The sequence below is a fragment of the Bacillus rossius genome, chromosome 6, assembly GCF_032445375.1.
Source record: "Bacillus rossius redtenbacheri isolate Brsri chromosome 6, Brsri_v3, whole genome shotgun sequence".
Lineage (NCBI taxonomy): Eukaryota > Metazoa > Arthropoda > Insecta > Phasmatodea > Bacillidae > Bacillus > Bacillus rossius.
The window spans coordinates 46,440,222-46,467,669 of NC_086334.1; the positions used below are offsets into that span (position 1 = coordinate 46,440,222).

The 27,448-nt window shown below is 34.5% G+C and overlaps 1 protein-coding gene across 1 annotated transcript in view; it reads right to left on the reverse strand.

The window, feature by feature from the left end:
- Nucleotides 1-22,360, reverse strand: part of LOC134533138 (27 kDa hemolymph protein-like) — a 34,731-nt gene extending 12,371 nt beyond the window's left edge. Inside the window, exons 1-5 of the mRNA XM_063370444.1 lie at nt 21,913-22,360; nt 16,405-16,619; nt 14,177-14,298; nt 11,573-11,727; nt 7,753-7,906 (exon numbers count right to left, since the gene is read on the reverse strand). Of these exons, the coding sequence (XP_063226514.1) occupies nt 7,753-7,906; nt 11,573-11,727; nt 14,177-14,298; nt 16,405-16,619; nt 21,913-21,949 (683 nt within the window). The 5' untranslated portion in view covers nt 21,950-22,360. The remainder of the gene's footprint in view (nt 1-7,752; nt 7,907-11,572; nt 11,728-14,176; nt 14,299-16,404; nt 16,620-21,912) is intronic.
- Nucleotides 22,361-27,448: the final 5,088 nt, after the last annotated feature.

The following is a 27,448-nucleotide window of genomic DNA, read 5'->3' on the forward strand; positions in this document are numbered from 1 at the left end:
AGCCAAATAGGACACTTATCTGGATGTTAACTCACACGCCACAGTTTTCAAGAAATTGTTCGCTTTGCTCACATATTGTATTAGGTTATTGCAAATTGTGCCATGTATAAAAAAAAGTCGAGCTTTTGGTTAACCGTAAGCGGTAGATTACTAATCCCCTCGGTTTTATTAAAGTTGATTTCTAACGCGCCCGAAGTTTTCGTGTTTTGCATTTCCTCGTTCCATGATGCATTATCCGGAAACTTTGAGATATATCTTACAATGTCAACGTTACTAGCAATAAACTTGTGCTTAAATTCCATTTTCAAGATTTGTTTAAATATATTTGGCATTTACGTGGGCTAATAGTTGTGAATTTTATGTTTACATACTTTTTAAAGAGGAATCGTCACCTGAATTTCGTCCTCGTGGTTTGTCCTAGTGGTTCGTGTTTTAAAAACAAAATATATTTATTTAAACAGACTCGTGGTTTTCAGAATGACTCGATGTCACAGTGCGGGTTAATGTGTCTGGGTACCGTAAAGGCCCTGCTACAATTGACTTGTCCAATGCCATGTCCGTTGGACACAACTCACCTATTAGTCCACGAAACCCTGTGACGTCATATTTCTTGTCCCTTCGTGATCAAGCAGTTGGCAATCTTTTATAATTTTGTCCCTTATTGAGTTTTCCCATGCAAGAAAAATAAGTTTGAAAACATGCAAAAAATTTAAACAATCATAAATTATTTTTAAAAAAACGTAAAATGTCTACAGAGGATCACAAACCACGCGGGAAAAATAGTAGTATACAAACAATAAAAACAAAGTGAATTGTGTGATTTGACCATTATGTACCGAAATTGGAAATAGGTCACGTAATTACTTTGCCATTGAAATGTCAGTGTACCGAGCTACCTTTCAAACAGAATAAGCTTGGCAATATTCACATCATCTATATTTTTAAAGCGATTTTGTGGCCTCTAAAATATCTACTAGTACTATAATTTTTTAAAGGGATTTGTGGCCTCCAACTTTTGCAAATGGCCACAACACATCAGACAAATGAAGAAGGAAATATTAAAATGTCGCTCAAAACTACTGCACCCTTGTGTTGGTATTTGAAATGTTTACAATTGGACAACTCGGGACATAACTGTTGTGGCAGCATATTTTCGTGAGAGGATGAGACCAAGAGACCAAGAGACATGGCAATTGTAGCTGGGCCTTATTAAAAATAGGCGAAAATTCCAATACTGCATTTATCTGACTGAAATTTCAGAGTAGCGGCTATTTTCCGTGATATTCTTTTGGTTTATAGTAATAAATTATTCGCCCAGACCATTTGCGAAAAATTAATTTCTTCCGTTTAATTTTTATAGGATTCAAGGGTTCAAGTTTTTTCCGTTGTCTCATAAGAATAATGCCCCCTCTACACTTAGTCCGAACGTTCGCGAACGTTCGCGAGCGCCAAGTGTGGAGGGGTGGTTGGCATGTGATGGCTTGTGTTCGTGTTAGTTCGTGGGCGCTCGCCTCGGTGTCGTTTTTTTTTTTTTGGAACAAGTCAATGGAAGTTGGGCCAACGCCCGTAATGTGTGCAGCTACACTTGGCCTGCAAGCAGTAACCCAAGAACATGCAGCGAAGTTATCTTGGTGTTTATATTTTCTTGGTAAACAACACACAGTAAACTATAGCTGCCTGCAGTGTACCATAAGTACATCAATACTCTTTATAGCAGACACTTTCAGTTCATTCGTGTCTGATTCATCTAGTTCGCTTCGGCATTGGGAATCGCGTTTGCAGGCCAAGTGTGGATGGATGGTTCATTGGCATCTGAAAAAATTCGTCTTTGTTCGCATTCGTGTTGAAATTCGAGATAGCCTGTCAAGTGTAGAGGTAGCATAACATATGCCCGTGTACTTCTGCTCCCTCCTTTTTTTCCACCGCTTTTTCGACACTTCTTTTAGGCCAGCGGCTGTCCTAAGTGCCTGGGTAGATAAAAAAAATCAGTAAAATCATAAAAAGTGTAAATAAATTAAATGAGCTTAAATCTAGCACCAAATTTTGTTCTTGATAACGTATGTGGAATTTTGCTCGTCTGCCTCCACTATAACCACAGTTGCTCTTCGGCAATCTCAATTACCAAGAACCGTAATCCCATTTCCTACCTCGTCCATTCCTCTCTGTACTATGGTGATGACATTCATGCTATTCACTTTAGCATTATATAGACATAGAAAATTTGTGCTTACAGATACACCAGTTATGTAATGGGTAGAGACTGGAAAATTTTGCAAGTTCAATTACATGTCGGCTAGACTTTACCTCACTATGTTCACTGAATACTCTGCAAGTTTTAAGCTGTTGTTGCTCAACTGCATTTCCGTTTTTACACAATCAATCAAAATGCGATTTTATCCTATTTTCTGTTGCGGTATTTGGCATTTGTTCATATGTCTACACAGCGTGCGAAAGAACTGAGATCCGCCACTACATTAGCAAACTCAACATGGTTGTACATGCGTTGAGAGTATTGATTGCCCTAAAATTAATCCTACTAATATTATAAACGCGAAAGTTTGTAAGTATGGATGAATGGATGTTTGTTACTCTTTCACGTAAAAACTACTGAATGGATTTGAATGAAATTTGGCCTACAGCTAGCTTATAACCTGGATTAACACATAGACCCCATATTAATATGAAATTCCATCCCTAAGGGAGTGAAAAAGTGATAATTTGATTTTATAACAGAAATATAACAGAAAATATCATAGGTCATAGACATGCAAGTAGTGATTGAGTGTAATTTCTCTATGTCTGACACACGATCATACACATAGTAAGGTTTGGCAAATTAATATTTTTCTCCTTGGTGAGACCAGTCCGCTTAGTGGAGCTCGCAGCTGCTAGTAAAATAAAGGCGCTAATAACAGTTTTGTTCTTAACTTCGAAAATAGATAGAGTTGCCTTGAATTTTAAACGCACCATCGTTTGATGCGTTTGTCATGTCTTTAATTTTCGTTTGTTTGTGCCGTATGCGTTCCTATACCATTCAACCGATTGCGATGAAATTTGGTGATTTGTTATGCGCATGCCCATGAAGGTTACTGAGACAGTATAACTATTTTTCAATAGTTGGAGCACGAATCGTGTCAAAAAATGTGTTTATTTCATTTTATATAGCGGCACTTCGTCTGTTTGTGTTGTAAAAGTGCGCACGCATGACACAATTTATTTAAATATAAAAGAGAGACAGAGATAGTGATATATATTTATAGAGTGAGATAGAGACGGAGAGATAAGTTGAGATAGAGCGAGGTATAGAGAATGAAATGGGTTAGATAAAGAGATATACCTATAGATGTATAGAGCTATATAGAGACGTATATATAGAAGATATAGAGATAGTGGGAAGTTTATATGTAGATATAAAGAGATAAATAGAGATAGCGAGATACATAGATGTATATAGATGTAGATAGAGATAAATATATATAGAGAGATGGCTAGATGATTTGTATATGTGGAACTACTTCAAACATATAACGAAACAAAACTGAATGAGGCATTGCAATGCAGGTCGAGCATTAGCTAGATAATGGAATCTTTTCAATATTAGTAATCTCTTATTTTTCATCTTTTTTCTATATTGCTTTATAAAGTCTAAATTACATACAGACCAGGTAAATAACTATAAACTGGCAGAACAACGTCTGTCGGGATCTGAAAGTGATATACATTAATTTTCAAACTTGACATTCAAATTAAGAAGACAATTTCTAACTACATCTGATTTAGAAAAAGGTCCCCTTCACCCTGTGTTCAGCCCGGGCAACGCCGGGTATTGCAGCTAGTATGTGATATTTCGCGTACCTAGTTATAGGCTGTTATTATTAGTTAATTACTCATATTCACATATGACTGGCCTCAGGTATATCAATTGTAAAATATGTAATATACATTCAATATACAAGCAATTTTAATCATCGGTAGTATTTTATATAAGTCAAGATAGAACCATGAAGAATCCTATCGTTTAATGAACTTATAAAACATGTATTTTTCAATGCGTATTCAGCCTACCAGAAAAGTTTCTAGTAGGCTACGTATGAATATAAATTAATGAAATTTTCAACTAGGCATGTATAATTATAAATATAAAAATTTACCAAAAAACAAAACACATACCATAGATAATCCAGTGTATAATATCATTTAAAAAATTATTATTTTCAGAATATGTATTTCTAAGCACTATAGTAAAATGAAATTAACAAAGGCTGTTATATTTCGGGGGGGGGGGGGGGGGGGGGGGGGAAATTCTTATTCATGATTGATGGAATTACGATTTTGACCGTGTAAAAAGTTTAAAAGCGAATCACGAAAGTTCGGTGCAAATGTTACCGATTTTTGATTGGGCTAGAGAAAAAATTAAATTTTCGTGAGCGACAGCAACCATTGGATAGAGAGACACTGCTGGTATGTGCGTATAGAATTGAAATATAAAGTAAACTCAAACTGTTTCAGAAAAATATCACGGGATACATAAATAAGTTGACTACACCACAAACATACTATATACCTTAACAGAGCACACATATAATTCACTTATCTCAGTCTCGTAACATTTAAATTATGGCATGCAGTATGATCGTAGTAACAAGCCTATTATGTTTCATTTCACATTAGATTTATTAATCCTAACAGAATAAATGTAATTAGTAAAACGATCAGCTTTTAGATTGTAAGATACTTCGGGGTTATTTTACATTACGATAAATCCCATGTGGCATCGCAAAGTAAACTAATGAGGCCAGCCGGCCTACTATATATATATATATATATATATATATATATATATATATATATATATATATATATATATATATATATATAATATTCTTTTTTTTCTTCAAGTGCAAAATTTATTTAACTAAGTTAGGAAAACACATTAACCACAAATTTCTTGCCGTTCGGGTTTATAACAGTGAAATTTTCTAAAACAAGAACAATGTAGTCCGAGGTTTCAGTGCGTGTATACAGATTTTCACATAAACGTTTTAGTGCAAGAAGTATTAAATTATTAAAAATAATGAATTTATGTTTATAACAGGGTTTAAAATTAACTTCCGTTAATTTCTACTCACTTAAGTATTCATGTCCAGGGAAACATTATACTATAGAATTTTATTATTAATAAAATGGTGTTTGTTTGGTTATAGTGTCGTGCTATTTTGTACGATGCTGTCTGCAATTTCCATGGATTGCCGAGTCTCTGTTGCGATAACAGTTTTTACTAGCACATTCTATTAAATAAATATGCATCATGTTCTACAGCAAAATAATGTATATATATATATATGAAAATTAAAATTAAATGTATACCTTCAAACAAAGCTCACATGTCATAAATTAAAATTAGTTCTGCGAATCTAATATATTAAACTGAACTAGTATTATAAAAAATTATTACTTATAAACATTATAATATAATCAATTTACATTTTACGCATATTCATAAAATTGCTTTCCTTTGTACTTATACGCAGCCTTGTGACCGGAAATTAAACCAGCATACTCATTGTTTTAAATATGACTTGTAGCGCCACCTGTTATGGTTAAACTGAACTAAATGATCCTTTACTTGTGCTAAACATGTTGTTACGAGATATACTACTAGTCACGCCATCTATGCGCCAAATGTGAACGAAGTATTATTCTGAATATTTTAGAGATTAAATTTATGTATCCGAATGTCGTTTTGCCTAAAGTCGTTTTGCCTAAACTCGCATAGCACCACTCCACATTCTCAGGCAGTGATCAAACCTTACAGTCATTTTGCCTAAATTCGTTCTGCCTAAAGTCGTTTTGCCTAAAATTCTAGGCATCTGTTTAGCTTGCCCTACAGTCATTTTGCCTAAAGTCATTTCGCCTAAAAGTCGTTTTGCCTAAAGTCTTTTGGCCTAAGGTCGTTGTGCCTAAAGTCGTTTTGCCTAAAATTCTAGGCATCTGTTTAGCTTGCCCTACAGTCATTTTGCCTAAAGTCATTTCGCCTAAAAGTCGTTTTGCCTAAAGTCGTTTTGCCTAAAGTCATTTGGCCTAAAGTTAGTTTGCCTAAAGTCGTTTTGCCTAAAGTCGTTTTGCCTAAAAGTCATTTTGCCTAAAGTCATTTTGCCTAAAGTCATTTCGCCTAAAGTCATTTCGCCTAAAGTCATTATGCCTAAAGAACATTTTAGGCTAAATGACTTTAGGCTAAACGACGTGTACTCAAACAAGGTAGGGCATGTTATCAACTTTGGTATCTTTAATTACTGTATGTACTATTCAACATTCAGTTTAATAGCTGATTGTGACATTACATAAGGAAATAGCATTATAATGTAGCCTAACTGTTAAATTGGCATCATCCTACATTCAAATAGTTATATCCTGTAATCAATTAAGTGCAAAGGGTATCAACTTAACTTAATTGAACAAAAAATTCTTAAGTATATGATTTTAATAAATAATTAATTTATATTACTAACAGTTGAAGTCAAACGACACAATGAGCGGAATGCAGTAGGTACTGATGTATGTGAAACTAAGATGTTTAAATTTTTTTCAGATACAATCTCACAGTATTCAGTTGGAGAATGGGTAGCAGTCACATATGAAGGTCAAACCTACCCAGGAGAAATTACGTGCACTGACAATGATGGAGGAAAGACTGTGACAATCAATGCAATGGAGCCCATAAATTTAGGAAGAACAGCTTGGAAATGGCCTTCTCCAAGGGATATTCATGTGTACATAATTGATGATATCCTACGGAAAATTCAGCCCCCAGTTCTATCACGGACTAGAGCATCTACAGTTTGTGTTCTCAGATCCTATATAAAAACTGTGCAAATTTTGTATTTGTATCATGAATTGTGTTTACAAATTAAACCATCATACCAAGTTCAGTTTCTTGTCATTCTCCTAGAAGTTGTCATTCTCCTGCCTCCCAAATTTCAAAATTGGTATTCAAGTATTTACAGACATCAAACTATGTGACCAATAGATAATTGTAATTACGGTAAGTACCCTTTTGATGAACACTGATTTTTTCCAAAAAATTTTAAGAAGTTTAAAAATTAAAAATATTGTAGTACCAAAATCCTTACTTTCGTGATAATCACCCATTTTAGCCATTTATGACTGAGTAACTAACTAACCAACACATTGAAATTTAGTACATATGTATGCCCTTCTGAAGAATCAACATGTTCAGAAGACTTCCTCTATTTAAAATAATGTTTCACTAACAAATAAACTTGTTTTCCTACCACTAAACGACCAAAATAAATAATCCAGCATGTAAATAAAATACTGGGTTACCAAACATTTTTTAATATCCGATTAGCATGGATGATCTGGAGCGAACTGTATTCAAACGTTTATGCACAGGCTGCCCCCTAAATAAAATAATGTACCTTAAAAAAATGATATCAAAATTTATACAGACCTCAACACTAAGGATAACTTAAAAAATGTGAATTTCAAGTCCTGAAAATTTTTTAAGTTAACCGTACTCATTATAGCTCAAAGTAGACTATTACATCGGGTAAAAAATATTGGTTACAAAATCGACTATCTGTGATTTTTTTTTAAGCATAAAATAAGATATTCCAGTTTCTTCAATTGGGTCACTATCTCAACATTCATAAATACATTGGTGTATTCTTCCAAACAGGCCCAGGTGGCTAGTGACCAGATATTACACCCCCAATTGGCCAACGGTCTTACCGACATTCCTGCTCGTGGAGCACCAACGACGGCAGCGATTCAAGCGACAGAGGTGCCTGAGAGTTCAGGTATGTGGTGGCTGTCTTGTTGAGGCAGTCCTGGATGGCCTCCCTCTGGGACTGCAAGCACTCCACGCCCCCTTCCGCGATGAACACTGGCCAACACACCACGCAGAGTTGGCACTAGCAAGGACATTGCAGCAAGGCGGGATTACGCTGGTTCACATAACATGTTTACGTGAATGTGGACCTTTTATTTGAGTGTGTATATAAAAATAATTATGTAAGCATTTATAACTCTGCTCAAGTGGGAAATACATGGAAGGGATTTCGACAAGTTTGATGTCTAAAACTCATAAATTCAGAACATGGTAATTAACTGTGTCATGTTTCAGTCATAGAATTTTTTTCATTTGTTAACGTATGCTTTACTGTGACAGCTTAACATGATAAATTAACCAGTTTCTTCAACTCAGGAGCCAAAGTGATGGTCACGCATCTGTAAAGAATTTGCTTTAATTTTTTTTAAAACCATTTTTTGTGGTATAAAATGTTCACATTTCCCAGGAAGCATTTCCAAACTTAAAAGCTTATGAGAAAAAATAAAAATTAATGCTTTTTGACTTCTTGTGTGCTTCATCTTTTACTAATAACATCTTGCATTTCAGGTGATTTACTTTCGTTTGTCAATTCTTATTTAATAATAAACATCACACAATTATACAAATTAAAATAATGAAAATAAAAATTATATTATGAGGTTGTGTAAAGTCAAAAATTAACATTTAACTTTCAAAATGATAAGCACAAGCTATCACAGGAAAACGAGAAAAAAAAAATGTAACATGCAAAAACCTGATTCAGACAACTTATATACATCTAATTAGTATGATGTGAATACCTTATTAGCTCACACAAATATGGAAATAACTAAATACAGTAAAAAAAATGTTTCATCATGACCTGAACACTAACAATCCAGCTATTATGATTGAGTATTCTTATGCCATCATTGTTTTCAGCAAGAAAGGATGTCAGATGATTATATAGTTACAAGGTATGGGCGACCTAGTTTTGTATTGGTATTTTGACATAAATATTCTTGCAAGTAATTTTTATATTTTATTATTTTATTCAGAAAAAGCCATATAACTACAGTATATTTTTACAGGTTTTCACTTTGTTTGCTAGATTATTAATTGTATAAATGCTGTTTTCAGTATTTCATTACTTTAAATATCATTTTATTTTTAATACCTGTATTTTACGTTTGGATTAATTTGGAAGCTACAATTATGATTCTGGAATATTGTGTATTGTGTAGGTAGAAGAAAGGATGATGAACATGCTGACGCTAAGTTTGCAGACAATTTTTTTCAGATGCTGAGGGACATTCTGGCATTTTCTGTGTTTTCTTATACACCTATCCCTCACTTACCATGACTAATTCGTTCCTAAAAATTATTGTGTTATTCAAAATTGCATATTCTGAAGCATTAGTTTCCATAAATAACAAGGCTAATTTATTTAATATGTTCCAAAATTGTGCAGGAACATACTTTACGTAACATAGATGCGTTGATTTGAATAACAGTCAACTATAAATCTTTATGTGCCTCTCATCGCACTTTGTATGACAAATACGAAACTGCAGTCGGCTGACTGACTTGCCCGCCTGGACGTGACCTTCAACTCATGTCGCGTACTTTTCCAAACCATCCTTTACTTACAGCGAAACCGATATTACTGTTGGAATAATTTTAATTTAATTTTTCAAAAATTAAAGTGCTTATTCATGTATCACCACCTGATTCACACCAATCCTGCCAGGCTAATTTTTTTTTCATTGCAACATTCATTTAACAACCTTTTCAATGTGTCATTTGTTCATTTCTGTTCCGGTATCTAATGTCAAATATATTTCCGCTAGTACAAACAGCAGCATCAGACTTATATAAACTTTTGGTAAGAGTCCTTATTTCATACAATTGTGCACGAAGTTGACTTGCTTAAAACTAAAGTGCTACCAACATAAGCATGGCCTTCATGACAATCTGCGTGACAAACTACTTCTAGTTTTGTCTCAAATACTTGAACACGATGCATTATGAGTGATCAATCACGTAGTTACCGGCAGCTGAATGGGCAGACGTTGCATTTTTTTGAGTGAATTCCCTGCCACTGGCTAGACTGAGTTCACTGCGCGGTCTGTGGCCAGGAGACAACGGTACGGCACGGTGGCATACGCGCGGACGTAAAAAACATTTGGTTCTTTACACTCCATAGCCACAATTTAATTTGCCACAGCTCAGGTTTGTACAACAGCCGATAGCGTAGACAGACCTGCGCGCGATTCTCTTCCCCCCACCCCTTGTTTGGCTAAATGTATCCCACAGAGCACATGTTCACAGAAGTTGAAACAGACTTCGTGGCGTCGTGCTAAACTTTTTTTTTTTGCCTGCCGAGATTTTGTGCTAACTGAAGTTTACAGACGTGCTATTTGAGACTGGGGCAGTAAAATTAAAATTGTACTAAATGAATTCGCACAATCTGAAGCCGTGCTAAGTGAGGGATAGGTGTAATGGGAAAATCAGCAGATGTTCTCTCACACAGGAGACTGTAATTTCATCACTGTTTTTACACCAGCCAATCATAAAGAACTTTGTAATTTTTAAAGTTTCTTTTTTTTTTTTTGCAGTAAAGTCTCTTTGCAAGGGCTAAGAAATTTGTCCAAAGCTGTGGTGTGATTGGTCGGTGAGGCCACACAGCTATCACTTCCCCTTGGGTGGTACACAGTTGTGTGTGGTCTCTCTGGTCATTTGAGTGCTGTGCCGAGAGATTGCACCATTTGGTGGCTCATCAAATGTATTTTTATCGGGAAAAGAAAACATTTCAAAATTAAATAATTTTTTTTTATTTGAGAATAACCATTCACTTTTTGGAGTAATTCAACAGTGAAAGACAGAACTTTACAACAGACTACCTGCAACATTCTGGATGATTTGTGTTTTTCTGTATTTGCAAGGAACAGTCATCATCTTAGCCAGCCAAGACTGTGACTTGTTACAAAGTAGCACTTATTTTTGTTGTAACATTTGGTTTTCACAATATTAGGGGGTGGCCATGCCTGCACAATAACACTAACTGGGTGAAGCCATTTCCTTTCCAGATAACGGCCTGTTAGTTGGTTAAATGCCCAAAACATTGGCTGAAGTGTAGTTAAAGTTTGCATGTGGAAACCGTTTTAAATGACTTTTTGTTGGAATTGACAGTATTCAATGACGGAAATTCTAATTCTTACTTGCTAACCATCATCAAACGTGGTAAAACACCATTTCCGCAATGTTTTGGGCGGAATAGTATGGCGATGGCCAAGTAAAAAAAAAGTGACCACCTAAATCACAGCATGTTGTCTTCATACACAATATGTATCGAGATCATGACTTGTGACTCCATAGATTAAAACCTTTGAATCACCACAATTGTCCACATACATAGGTAATCAAGAATTAGTCAGGCTCTACAAACGTGTTACAAAAAAAAATAAATCACAAAAACAAGTTTGTAAACTAATTGATAGATTACACTGGTGGCACAATACGGCACTCTCTGGCAGATTCTACATTCACTTATTTTATCAATCATGTGTTCATGTGAATTGTTATTAATGACAAACAAAAGGGCGAAGTTTGAACAAAAAGCACTTGATCTTGATAATGAAACATTCTACTAAATAGTAGAACAAAAACCCTTAATTAATGTGTATTTTGGGTAACTAGGTCAATTTTTAATGCTAATTAGACGTGAAAAAAATTACTTACGTGCAATACGATCACCTTCATTAAAGCAAATGAAGTTCAGCAGAGATGACGTTATGTTGTGGATTATCCTCTTGCTTTCCTTCTCTTCTTCCTCTAAACAAGGCTCAATGGAAGTTGTAAAGTTCGAGATGCATTCTTGGAAAATTGGAGATTTCCTTTAACATTCAAGGAAACCAACTATTGTACACAAAAGTATCAGGTTATGCATTTCCAGAAAATTACATGAACTATCTATAACTCTGAAGTTCTGAAGAGGAGACAGCATACAAAAAATTTATGAACGAATTAGGGTTCAATGTCTCAGACATCGAAGTCCGAGATGGGTAAGAGGTGATACGTGAGGTGGAGCTATGACAGAATGCACTAATGGGGAAAACAGGAATGACTCAAGAAAACAGTTCACTGTAACATCTGATGTGTGTTCCATAAAAAAAAAAGGAGAAATTTCCCTAGCTTGCACAAATTATACATCTAATAATCAAACTTCTTAGATCCAAGGTTTTAATGCAAATAAGCAAAGTCTTTGCTTTATGATTCTTCAAAACATTGACCTTTACATAATTTATTATTGAGGGTATTTGAGTATTCATTTGGCAACATTGAGCAGTTCACTAAACTAGCAGATCCATAATGGCACATACCTACTGAAATGGCGAGAGACTAGTAAAAACATGATGTAATCAAGTGTTACGTGAGAAATTTGGTTCAGTCTAAGAAGCAGAGAACATGAGACGCCATAAGATGCTGCTTAGCTATTACGTTTTTGATGTGTAAATATCTTAGCTCTCGTTATACTGCATTTTGCAAGAGTAATTTTGTGAAAATGAAACTGAAGTCGAATGGAACTGTGACACAAAGGCAGACCCACATTTAGCAACATAAACCTGTATATAGTCACTTTCGTAAACATTAGCGTACATACCAAACATATTGGTAGACCAAATGAAACTACCCTGGAATATGTTTGATAAAATAGTCATTAGTAGGTAACAAGTAATCTCAAGTTTTAAAATATCCATGAAAATTGGCATTACATTGATAACAAATATTCTCCTTGCAAGATGTCCATAGTCTCAATAACACAGATGTAGAGAATGCGCTTGTTAACTCAAGGAATGTGGTTTGAATCCAATCATTGGAAAAAAAAATTTGTTTTACTCTTAACATTTTAATATTCCATATTTTAATAATTTTTAATCAGCTAAATAAAGTTAAGATATGATATTAATAATTATATAGACTGATTTCTTTCATTTAAGCAAAAATAAATATACACACATAAATTTAATGTTATTTTTGTGTTTTAAAATGTTTCAGGTTAATATTTTAATAATGCCATAGAAGTATAATTTCTAATGTGTGTGAAAACTTTATATTATTAACTGTTTAATGAATTTTAACACGATGGACAATACGTATTTTAATAAACTTCCTTGTCAAAAATCATGTCCAAAGCCGGGGTTTAGGATTTTTCAAGTCTTCTTAACTTTTATTGAAGCTGTTACTAATGATTAAAAATTTTTGTTTATTTCGTGCTGCTACCTGCAGGTGATGGTGGCAAGCAATGTTTACAATTCAGGCAGCGAATTTCAGCAGTGGCCGCAAGTAAGAAAGTGATTCGTGTCTAGAAATTTCGGTATATACTTGAAAAGAGAATATTTTGTTGATCAGTATTTATCACACTTGGCATTATTTTAAAGAATTCTACTTTAAATTACAAGCCCAAAGTTCATATATAAGTTTGTTTGCAACATGAAAATGAGAACACATGAATTTGCTCGTTAATGAAGTTAGATTTTTATACATCACTGGAGAGTACTGAAATACTAGCTCACATATAATTTTTATCCATTTTTTAAAAGAAGCAATTGATTAGAAACATTTTTTAAACTTTCCGTATATAATACAGTCTTTCAGCATAAAGTTTTGTTAGAGATGTTCTAAAACAAGACAAGAAAATTATAAATGAAATTTTTTTAAGGTTTTGTTTACATGTTTTCATCTTAATGAATATTTTATCTGAATTAGTCAACATATAAGCACTAATGCAGAAGTGCAGAAAAAATTACAAAAAGTCATAACATTGCCTTTGTAACCTGAAGACAGTGTATAAAGCCTATAATGATGGTTATTAGCCTTAAGTAGATAAAAAGAAAGTTTCATTTCGAATTTAGATGTTTCAACATAAAATCACTTTGCCATACAAGCTCTCACTATCCCATTTAAGAGCCATTAAAGGTAGTTGGAGAGTCCAAAATTTCGAAAAATAACAAAAAGGTACTTAATAGATTTCTAACGTCTTGAAAGTCATTACAAAAACATGGTTTAACTTTTTTTTTTTTTTTTTTTTTTTTTTTTTTTTTTTTTTTTTTTAGAAAATTTAATTTACACAAGAGCAGAGTAGCACTAAATTAAATTGAACCAACTTCAAAAATTAGGTGCAGCTTTGAGTAGATTATTTTGTTAGCTCCCCCTTCCTTCTTTTATTATTCAAGGGGAGTTCGATCACTCCCCCCCGCCCAATCTCCCCTCCGATATAACAGCCACTGCACACCACGCAGCGTTGATTAGAAGCATGCATAGGTAACATGAAAGATGACTTACTGGCAGTACTTCTTGAACACTATGTCAAGGTCTCCAGTTGGCTTTGCCAGGTCCATTTCCGACTGAAGCGTCGTGACATTCACCAAAGACAGCACACACTCCACTGCTTCATCCTTAGCTATCTGTGTAACATACAATTACACTCGAGCAACATTATAATACTTTCATTACAGGTAAAAACAGACGAAGCACCCACAGCAACTAAGAATATAAAAAGCAAAAAAAAATAAAATTATAATTAATAAACATACACAAAATAAAGACCCAGACAGTAAGAATGTGCAAAAAATTGTAATAAAAATAATTGAAATATGCAAAAACTTAAATTATTTAAGTGCAAAAAATTATTGAAAAGGATTAAAATGAGCAAGAGATCAAACACTAAAGAATAACTAAAACAAAACTGAAGAGCCAATAAAAAAAAGATCACAGAATAAGCAAAAGCTAAAACACAATCTACACAAAGCATAATAGTTAAGTCTTAAAAACCACTGAAGATAGAACAAAGACTGCAGAAAAACAAACATACTATGAAAACCCACCAACACACAGGAGCTGTGCATGACCAGGATGGATAAGTGTGTGTTTGCTGTACCCTTAGTTGTTTACACTGATCATCTATTTATGTCCATGGCAGTATTTTTATTTTGTGGATACCTACATGGCATGGTTCATAACCTCTTTTGCTTCGTACCCTCTTGTGCAGTAATACATTGCCTTCACATTAACGAGATGTAGAAAACTATTGGTAACATCACAAAATCCCTTAAGAAAAAAAATGTTAAATAGTTAATGCACAAGGAATATTTTTATTGATTAGTTCAATGTTCACAGATTAAACCAGCATGTGATTTCAAAAGAGGGCATAGCAAGAGCTCAGGATGTAAGAAGTACTAATTATTGTGTAATTATGAACTCATGTTTTTACAACAGTATTTATATTTCCAGAGACAGCACTTAGCCAATGTTGGATTCAAAAATTGTAGTTTTTTTTTCATGTATGTACAAGAACCTTCAATAAAAATTTCACTGTACCATATCCATGTGTTTGTTTATAAAAAAAACTTAGTACCAAGAGTACAAAAGAGATATGAGAGAGGGCAAGAGAGCATAGATTAATTCTCTCGCAAAATGGGGTGAAGGAGCACTCTGAAGAAAAACTAGCTATTTTCAAGTAAATTAGAAAAGCATGGAACCAAACTGATTCAAAAAGTAAAATTAATTTTTAGTAGTCAGCTAGTCACTGATACAATTAAAATACATATAACTCTGAAAATTAATATTTTGGGACATTGCAGAAAGCTTTTAATTGGTAGAGAGAATAACCAACATTTTCAAGTAGTTCTGCATACAGCTGCATTATAACTTTTAAATCAGTTTGAATTTTGCAACGGACCATATTGCAAGCTGTCTCATGCATTATCAACTCTTACCAAGTGACCTTTGTAGTCATAGCTTTCCCTCCAATCTTATCATTTGTTCGAATTAACAGTATTATCTTAAAGGAAGCCAAAGTCCACTAGGGTTAGAGTACAGGAGAGACAATCAACAAAATCAGATGGGAGGCTTTAGATTGGATTCCTGAGTGTGACCAGTGAGAAAATACCACAGAGACCAATTATATTACACCCATTACCTTCCTCTTACCAACTTACTGACAAGGATAAGATTGTGGTGTTATAAGGATGTACATTCCTTGATTTTATATATATATGTTACAAACATACTTAGAATACTGCCAAAACTTCCAAAGAAGGCTATAATTTAGCAAACCATGATCTTAGGCTATTGTTCATTGCAGTTATTCTAGGATGTAATAGCAAAATATCCCAAAATTACTCAAATTGACATAAAATATTCACACATAAACATTTAAACAAATGGAAGTTCAAAATCATTGTTGTGTACACAAACATTTAGGTATGTCAAAAAAGGGTTTAAATTTATTTTATATTCCAAAAATATTAATTTAATAGTACAAATATCAGTACAGCTGTATGCATGGCAAATGCCACATACACAGATTGGATATTGTGCGCTCATCCATTCCTGTTTCAAACTAGTACCCAAAGTAACAGTCTTCACCCCCACTCCTGCTACAGATGATGTTTACTGTTTCTGACCACCTTGGGTTAATCCTAACCATGTAATTATATAAACAACCCAGCCCTGATATGCATGACTCAACAAGATGTTGGCGTTAATCTTTAACAAAGAAAACAACCCACCGAAGCTTTTTCATAAGCGCCTACGCCCCCGAGCTTTTCGCATTTCTCCCTGGCAGCCTGCTCCACGTCTTGCGAGCTCGGGATCTGGGAAGCGTTGATGGGGAGATTGAGTTTCGAGATGTCAACCGCAGAGATGTTTAGTGCCGACGTGTTTAGCTTGGACTGCAGGTCCTGCAGGGATGAAGTTTTCGTATTGATCTCTGAAACCACTGCACCTAAAAGATCACGAAAAAAAAATATATATATATACACTTAGAATGCAAGAGAAATTCACTTTCACATTTCCACATCCTTTTCTTCAAATTAAAACCTAATTTCAACCAACTTGTAATTACCTGAAAATATTTTTATACATGACCAAAAAGTTATGACATCAGCAAATCTGCATTTAATGCTCTGTTTCACATACCATGATTTTTTTTTTTAATTTTTATGCCATTACTTTTAATTGAGTGCTAATTATAGATTTTGACTGGATACCTCCTTGCATCTGTTGTTCTGTCACAAATATTATCAACACATTCACTCAATTAATACATTGGGTGTAAAAAGTTGCATAAGTCTTCATAATTATTATCACTTGCACAACTTCTTACACTCAATTTCTAACACTAACTAAACATCTGTTGGAAATATTTGTGAACGATCAACAATATACAAAGGAGATGTAGAATTAAAATTTAAATGAAAGTAATGATGGCATAAATCAACATGGCAGGTAAGAATAGACTTAATATCTACCACTAGAAATAAGAAATGTTAACAACTTAACTATTAACTAGTCAAAAATCATACTTCAACACAGACAGCCTTCAGCCTTCAGCCTACAGCCTACAGCCTAATATGTGCCAGTCTGCAGCCTTGCACTTACCAGTCGATACCGCTGCTAGCAATGGTGAGGGTCGCACACATCATTCCCCCTTCGCTAACACAAATAAACCCTTGACTAGATGAACCCCTCTATGTCTTAACATTTAGGTCAACAGTGATAAAGGGATGATGAGATGAGAAACGAATTAAGGTAAATATGTAGAGTCGCGGTATATGCGAGAAAAAAATGCTGAAAATCCGAAAATACTTTTATTCTATGCTCTTTCACTTCCTCTTTTCAAATCAACCGGCGGAGATAAGAAATTCCAAATACTTTAGGAGATATCGAATTTTTTTAATTTTCATCACAATACCTGTGTATTCATGGATTCATGCGGCGATCACCATTGTTTCTGGTTTACGAGTATCTATTATGTTTCTTATTGGACTATTTTGTCACGTGACAGTTCCGTGATTGGCCAGTATTCAAATTAACCAATACGTGATTATTTATTTATTTATTTATGTTCCGTCGGAGGTATCGCGATGTAGGTGAACGACTACATAATTTCCTTCTAATGGCAAAGGAAATGTACCCGCCTCCAACTTAGGTGGGTTTTTAACGTTTCTAATTGTAAAGTCTTTTTTTTTATTTGGATATTGTTGCGCAAGTAATAAGTAACAAAAAAAATTTACCGGAGTTGTTAATGTTCATTATTTGTCCGGGTTTGTTATGTCAGGTCAGTTACATTATAAATACTTTAAAACTGAAGAACCATTGAAATTAAATCATATTATTTTTAATGTACTCTCAGTTTGAAAGTATTCATAATGTAACTGACCTGGCCTAATCAACCATTTTAGTTCCTACTGTTCATCCTTTGTCCCGGTTTGTTTGGTAAGGTCAGTTACATTATAAATATTTTAAAACAAAACAGCCATTAAAATTAATAAACATTATTTTTTATGTCCGCTTAGTTTTAAAGTATTAATAATGTTACTGACCTGACCTAATCGACCATTTTATTTATTACGCATTCACGAACACACGGCAAAATAACAAAAATGGCGACGGTCGGGTTGTAAAGGTGTTGTATTGCAAAATTAAAAAATTCGATATCTCCTAAAGTATTTGGAATTTCTTATCTCCACCGGTTTTAATGAAAAGGGGAAATGAAAGAGCATATAATAAAAGTAATTTCAGATTTTTAGAATTTTTATTTTGCAAATACCGCTACTCTACATGTTCAAAATTAAAAAATTGTTTATCTCCTAAAGTATTTGGTATTTTTTATCCCTGCCGGTTGATTTTAAAAGAGGAAGTGAAAGAGCATAGAATAAAAGAATTTTCGGATTTTTAGCATTTTTTTTTTCCGCATATACCGCTACTTTACATATTTACCCGAATTAAGTATTGACAGTATGAACTGGTCAAGGAACCGAGAAAACCCACCAGCTAACAGCAACATCAACCACGTTTCCCACTAGCAAAATATTTGATTTAGACCCTGCCAGGAATCGACCTCTGATCACCTCGGCTGTAGGTGAGTGATTGGACCACATGGCATCTCGCACTGCACGCAATCCTGGCATATTTAAGTTCACGCATGGTGATGTATAATTTAGGTTGGCAGTCCAAGAAAGAAAAATGCAAGCAAAACTTTTGCAGTAAAAAGTCAATCAATTTGAGTATGAAATATGTCCCACTTTCCTTAGTCAAGTCATGACCGAGCTAGTTGGTATTAGAATTGTATGGACAGTAGGGGCGTATGCAAGGAAGGGATGGGGGGATATATCCCCTCTCCCCCTCAAAATGAAATTCTGCTTATGCTCCTGAAGGAGACACATGGTAGTTAAGCTTGTACAACATTTATTTTTTGCAGCATGTACTTGATGGGTTGCGAAAGTCCTTATAATAAAGTAAAATTAAATCAAACAAATAAGAGAAACAAAAAAAATGGCACAGGTAGCATATGCCTCCTGTAAACTACATAATGTTACAAAAAAGTTTAATTCTACGTGCAAACTTAATTCTTTGTCAATATGTATTTGCATCTCCACAAGAAACATTGCTAACAAAAACAAAAGATAAAAAAAAAAACTATTTTCTAACTTTCTAGTCTGTTTTAATGTTTTTTGTTATGATCGCTGAACATTATAGTACTTTTTTTGTACAGTGCTGCATCTTTATAATAAGAACACTGCCAGTAGGTCTATGTTTAAGTGATTCTCAACTGCACATATCATTATTACTACATTCCAAGATGTGAACTGTGAAATGGGTTCCAAACCTAAATAATTACTGATTAAAATAATTATTACTTAATAGTTTAACATTTCCAATAAAACTTTATGTGGAAAAAAAATTATGTACACAACCTGACTGATTGGAAAATACTGTATGAAGAGTCCAAAAATTGAGCACATTCGGAAGTAAGTGATGTTAATTTGGACACGGCCTAAGTGTTAATGCTGAGCTACAATTGACAACCATTTACACATTAATAGTTATAGCGATAAGCACACAACAAAACAAGAACAGCTCTCTGGCTACAATATACCTCAACACACTGTAAAAGTTCTGTATCACATATACAAGTTTATTCCTTGATCCTGATGGCATGATCCGGTCAAGTGCATTTTACGATACCAGATTCCAATTGGTTGAAAACAATGTAGGGGATAACGATGACGTTAATTTAGTAGGCCAAAGAGGTTGGATTTAGTATTGGAACAGTGTCTGAGAAGTCTAAGAAGTCATGAAGTAGACTGGAGTGTAATTTGTGATACTGGTATTTCATTTATTAGAAATAAGATGTTTCGAGGTAATATTTCATTGATATTGTGAAGTTAATGATAGTGATGATTAATTATAGTCTATATGTTACTGGTAATTAAATTGTTGGAAGAAATAATTCAAAACATTCCCAGTTACAAAGAAGAAGTCTTATCCATTCTAGTGTATTTTGCGATACCGGGCTTAATTCTTTATAATTCACGTCTCATGCAACTTTTTTCCTTCAGAATCATTAATTCTCTAATAAATAGTATTTGTTATAATTCATGATACCAATGTAATTTATATCATGTACAGAAATAGTGTAGTTGATATTGAAATTTCGGTATCGCAAAATAGACTAGAGCGAGGCGGATTATAGTGTAGTTTACGATACCGACAAAACCTAATATTCAAAAAATGAACTACGTAAGAAATAGTGTGTTTATAGTTCCCCGCCCAAAACCCCCATATACCCATGCTTGTCCCGTAAGAATGTAGGGGTGGTAATGACGAAAGCAACGCCATCTCGGTGACATTAGTATTGTTATGGAATCGTAAAATGTACTAGTCTCCATGATTGCATGATTGATCCTGTGATACATGACACTTACAGTTTTAATTTAGTAGTTTAAAAGATTTTGTATTTAACAAAAATGTTACAATACAAACGATGTTAGGAAGTAATAAAAAAATAATTTTCGTATTTTTATTTGACCTGATAATACGGTCATAATTCATTGTTACATCACAATTTTTGTTATATTCAGGATATTTTTATGCACTAAATTAAGACAGCAAGAATCATGTACCAATGGATCAATGTATTCAGGATCATGTTATAAGGATTAAGGGATACACTTGGATATAACTTTGTTTATACGAGTCTATTATTAGCAATGTTTAATACGATAAATGATATTTGTCATGTGTGCCATGAGAACAGAAAAAAAATTTTTATAATGGTACAAAGTAGTTAGAAATAATATAAATTGACAACCTAGTGCTCAATCATTGTGTGTTTTTAACTATGTATCAATATTTTAGGTGTTTATAAAATACCTAGCTATTTTCTTTCCATCTAGTTTGTTTTCATTGGGTCATGTGTTGTCGAGTGAGACATTCATTAAAAGTTACTTATCACGTATCCAAGTTTATCCCTAGATTCTGATGGCATGATCCTGTACATTTTGATTGTGTGGTACATGATGCGTGCTGTTTTAATTTAGTACATAGAAAGATCCTGCACATAACAAAAGCTTGTGATGTAACTTTAATTATGATCTTAAGTTGAATAAAAAATATCTATTTTGTATTCAACTTCTTGTATGATCATTCATTGTTATACCAAAAGTTTTTTTGTCAGGTCAGGATCTTTCAACGTACTAAATTAAAACAGCAAGCATCATGTACCACAGGATCAATGCATACAGGACCATGCCATCAGGATCAAGAGATTAATTTGGATATGTGATATGAAACTTTTTATCAAACATTGGAAAACATTGGTCAAATTGATATTGCTGTAGACATTTTAAAATTGTTTCCTTTGATGCTGGTGAGATAGGTTATGGTTAGCAGTGGAGCATATTAAAATTTGAAATTATAGTGACTCCAAAGGTTAGTTTTGAAGCATTGTATATTATTTTTTATATTACGATTTTGTAAATTTTACTAGTATATTTTTTAAGTATTTTTTGAGGCACTTCTTTGTGATTATAACTAAAGTAAATAGTTGGTTTGGTTATTTATCTAAATAATAAACTGTAAAATTGTGAAAATGTATAAATTCTAGCAAATTGAATTTTTTTTTATCGTAACATGTCTGACATTCACCTCGGGTTCCTAAACTATTGCTCAGTGAATATCAACCAGTTGTTTGCTATGAAAATACAGTTCAAAAATAACCTAGGTCAGCTTACCAATGAACACCACTTCGAGAACTAAAAGTAACTTCATTTTCTTGATGAAAGATTAGTCCTTGAAACCTTTCAGGTTAGTTAGGATAAATTAAATTACCAATTGTGTGACGTCTAGGTTAAAACACAGCACTAATTAACGTACACCTTCTAGTTAAGGCAAAAAACCATGTCACTTCAACAACTCTCAACCAACTGCGCTGCACAACACCAACACACCCCGAGATCTCTGCACAGCTACTTCGAAACTAAAATGAAGTAAACGATGAAATAGCATTTTACTCTCGGTTGTTTTGAAACGTTTGTCTCCTCAATGACGTTTATACACAGTGCTACCAATACAACTCCCGAGATACTTAAAAATAATGCTTAACAACATGTTAGCTTTGACACTATTTAGGTAGACAATTCTGCAAAGAAACCATCATACGTTCTAAAAACGTTTAATTATAAACAGAAGAGATTATTTTTATATTTTTAGACACAAAAGTTTGGTTAACATTCATAAAATAAATCTAATTTCAACGTGTGTCGTTTCAGCGTTGGCACTACATACGCCCCTCCAAATGATGGTGGGGACACCCCACCCCACCACAGCCTTACCCTCCCTCAATTTGTGGCTGGCAACCGCGAAAGTACGCGACGTTTCACTCGTGTAATTTCATCTAAGAATGTTGAGTGTCATTACTAACACAAACCCCTCCTACAAATACACTTAGTTTGAGTTACGTTAGGGAAAACAAATTCTGGTGAATGGTGCCCTCTCTCTTATTGCAATTGCACATCGCATGAGAATAATTAAATGTGCGAAGGTGTTCAGTTCATTTCACACACTATAGCTAAAAGTTATTACAATCTAAATTATTTCCATCATTAATACAGGGGTGCCCACAAGGGGGGGTAACGACGCAGACTGCGTCATTAAAATTTCAGGGTTGGGGGGGGGGGTGGTTAAAAGACGAGAAAAATGTATATATTATTTACATATTTATAGCTTCTATTGTGAAAATACGTTTCTGGTGCTTTGATAATTGAAAGGGATCTTGTAAATCAAATTGGCAACCCCGCACTTTTCTCAACAAAAGCAGTTTGGCATCTGTCGGTTCAGGATGGAAATATTACCTGATATGACCAAAATTATTATTAGAAAATCAGTTTTAATTAATGCAAAATGTGATAAAATATAATACTAAAAAAGTATAATATTATGAAATAATTGAGTAAATCATTGAGAAAATGACATAAAAAATTTCGGGGGGGGGGGAGGGGGGCGCATCATTAGGTTGGGGGGGGGGGGGGGCACCTCTGATGCTCTGATTAATAGAACAGTCGGCATCCGAGTCCCGTCCGTTCGTTACGCTCCCGTATAGTTCTCAGGCTTTATGAATCTCGTAAGATTAACGACTCCATGAAGGAGTTAAGTTTTATTTTATTTCAGACAAAGACAGACCGATTAGCATTTGATTTGAGGAATGGTTGAAGTATAAAAATTATTTCCTTGGCTACATATTAATGCTGGGATTAAACAACGCAAATTGGGCAATGAAACATTGCATTTTTGTTCTTGTTAAGTGTAGGGTTTGTTTAAGTGTTAGATTAATATAGTTAGACTCATCATACGGCCCTTGAATGACCGTATATATAGGACGGTAATAGAGGAAATTTGCATTTATAATTTTCTGCACGTTCTGTAGCCTATTAGTAGTATAGGTTGGCTCCGCCTCCAGCAGGAGTAAGAGTGTAGAGTATGGAAACAATCCATTATCTTGGATTGTGACGTCACGGCAGCCATATTGGTGTCAAATTTCATCAAAAATAGTCAAAAATTACTCGCAATTTCTAGAAATTTTCCTATTTTGAGTAAAAAATTCCCGTTTTGAGAGAAAATTTCCCAATGTATACCTCAAAACTACAAAAACTCGAAATTCGAAATACTTAGAAAAACCCAAAACCAAAATTCCTAAACACAGCTTAAGAATCCTAAAAGCAAGCCGCCTTAAGCCTCCGGGGTCATGACCTTGTCCTTGACAGTAAATTTAAAGTTCTTTAATTATTGACCAAAAATTCCGAAAAAATCCCAAAAATATTTTTAAAAATAATATATACTTCAAATGTTTAGTTATCGAAGCCATCTCTATACTCTGTTTGAATCCCAGCGAAAGTAAACATGTAATTTATGAATTGAAAAATTAGAAAAAAAAATTCTGCATTACAATTTAAAGAAAATTTTAATAAAAAAATTGCTTACATCACACCCGCCAACTTAAATTATGATGCCACCATTGCACTTTTCGTTACGGCAGCCATACTGAATTCTGAAGTCACTGCGGCTATCATGGATGACCTTGTCCTTTAACATTGACCTTTGACTTTGACCTTTAACAATGACCTTTTATCTTCACCTTTTATTTTACCTTTGACCTTGACATTGAATTCCGCCATCTTGTCATCGAGCCCCCAATCCCTGAATGATGCAATTTTCGTTATGGTTGCCATATTGAATTCTAATAACATGTCCACCCTCTTTAATCTGATGTCACAACCCCCTTTTTTTAGAATGTGATGAAACTCTGAGACAAAACCGACGGAAACTTCGTGATAAAATAAATTATTCTGACAAAGATTACGATGATCACTGGCTCGATGACGAAAGTGACCTTGATGCTGGTTTTAAAAGGGATTTGTTTCGGAATTTTTGGTTAAATATTAAAGAATTTCAAGTTTACGGTCTAGGTCATGAGCTTGGCGGCTGGGCGGCTGGCTTTTAGGGGTCTTCAGTCGGTTTTAGGAATTTTGGTTCTTTCAAAGGCAAATGTATTTTGAGGCATTTAAAATTTGGATTTTTTTTTTTTTTTTTAATTTTTGAGGAATAAAACGAGAAATTTTCCCTCAAAACGGGCATTTTTCCTTCGAAGTATGGAACTTTCTAGGGATTTGTAGTTATTTTTGAGGAATTTTGAGGAAATTTGACACCAAGATGGCCACCTCGTAGTCACAATCAAAGATGACGTTTCGTCTCCAAGTTCTACACTCCTACTCCTGACGCAGGAGGAACCAACCTATACTACTACTATTCATATTTTTCTTTTGGCTTAACGTTTCGTTGATTGAGGGATGGCAAGTAACTTAAAACTGTCGAGGCGATGCACTTTAACAGTTAGAACTTTTTAAAAAAATTATAAGAGTAAATAAATCGAGGATATATTCACTTTGAAATTTTTTTTTTCAATTATTGCTCGTTGGACAAAATTTATGTTTATTTACTTATATTATAATGAGCCTATGTAAGGCTTTGTGTCTACGGAATTAAAAATTTTGGATTTGGTAAAAGGCAAAATTGCCCTTAAAACATAGCCAAATATGTAGGTACAGTAGGCCCTTATTCTGAAAACTTACAAGTGAACCGCGTGATCTGCCGGATTCGATTACATCGCGCTGTTTCGTTAGCGAAAAACTAGCGCGCAAATAATGGGTGTGTTCCCACCAGTTCGGCGATTTAACAGGACGAGTAAAACTCGCTTACTCGCTCGCCAGATATGTTCCTGGGTCAAGTTATAGTTTTAGTTCTGATTCACGTAGTTTTCTAGTGGTTCTTATTTGAATTGACTAGAAAAATTCACTATACCTATATAAATTTCCTAATTCACTTGTTTATCAGACTTCACCGACAATACGAACATAGCGATGGTAAACGAGTAATCATAAAATTAGACGGGTCTACATCTTCACTTGCTGAAAAAAAAGAAAAATACAATTTATTAAGTCACCGTGAATAGGAAGAACACACTAAGTAAGTTAGATCACAGGTCAGTAGATAGTAGAGGTGGATAAGTGTATACGCAACTCTCGGTAATGCTATTACATAATTTCTAGAGTCAGCGCAAAAAAAAAAAAAAAAACACACACACACACATTTGTCAAAAATATGTATGTTTCGTGTTTTTCACATTAGTAATGTTCGTAACTAATGCACGACGTGACAAAGTTTACAAGACAATTCAGATTGATTTTTTGCCAATCACACACTGAACACAACCGACCAGACATTTTTTTTCTTTTTAAGTAGGGTTTAAGTTTTTTTTTTTTATTTGCATACGTGTTCCTTTCCCGATGACCCTAAATGTAATTTAGTTCTTTAAAATTTATTCAATATTCCAATGCATTTTATGGTGAAATAAATAACAATAAATCTACTTATTTGCATTCATTTCGTAGTTACTTTAAAATTTAAATTCTTTAATGCATCAACATCACTAACGTGTTGAAAGTTGTCTGCTCTGTGATATTTTTTTTTTATTTTTTTTAATTTTTTTATAAGTATGTTCCAAGTTTTCCTTCTAAACCCTGGATGCGCCTCTGTAAGTTGTGAACTTGCCTAGTGTGTGTATGCTACCAAATCGAGACCCTTGCCTGCAGTGTTCCAGTGCGGCGAGGCGTGCAGGCAATTACCAGCTGCTGACCTTGCGACGTTGGCTACACTTGCTCGCTTGCGGCAATGGAAGTCACCTGGCGCTGTTGCCAAATCGTCCAATCGTCGGCGACAAAAAAAAATATAACTCCTGATTTGTGACGTGATTTTCTCAGCGAGTGCCATTTTACACTCGATTAAGCCCGTTCTACAATGGCACGGAAACATAGACGGATCACGTAAACGGATACGAATCTCCCGGATCATTTCACTATCGTGTCTGATGCACGGAAACCTAACTAATGACAACCAATGATATTGCATTTTTTTAAGGTTACGAAATATTAATTTAATTATCATAGCACGGGTAGAATTTACGGATGTAATAAAAATAAACGACAATGTTAAAATAGAACACTAAATACCTTGCACTTTAAAACAATTTTTAACGTATTTAGAACATAAACAAACAATTGTTACCACCACAGCCAATTACTCGGCTTCTATTGGTCGCCCGGAGCAACATAAACGGAAGAGCTCAGCATTGTCGAACGGGTCTGTCTGCATCTGCGTAAACTCTGTTCCGTGAGATCAGTCTCCGGTTACGTGATCCGTCTCCGTATTCCGTGCCATCGTTGAACGGGCCTTAACGTTACGTTTGTATTAACGAATCGCATTCTTCTCTAGTGTTTTTATTATAATTTATAATTTTGGTTATGTTTAAACCGAAACAATTATATAATTTTGAAAATTTATTTATACAACTCTTTATCTAGAACTCAGCGACCAGTAATGGCAAGAAAATTAAAATGAAAATCCACAGGTAGCTTTCCGCCAGAGATAGGGTCGTCATGGATGGGACGGGGCTGACACAGGAGCAGGCTGCCCTACTCGAGGGACAGACCTGTCGTTCCGGCCAGCCTGGAGAATGCGTGAGGTGAGATGAGATGGGATATGGAGCAGTGACGAAATTAATTTTTTTGGGGAATCGGGATAAAACCCGGAGGTCACATTTGCCACTTGCAAAAACCCTGCCGGGATTCGAACCCCGGTCGCCTTGGTGTGACCACCGCTCAGTGGCAAGAATGGAGTGGGGTGATCAGAGAGAGAGCGGATGCGGTAAACGGGAGT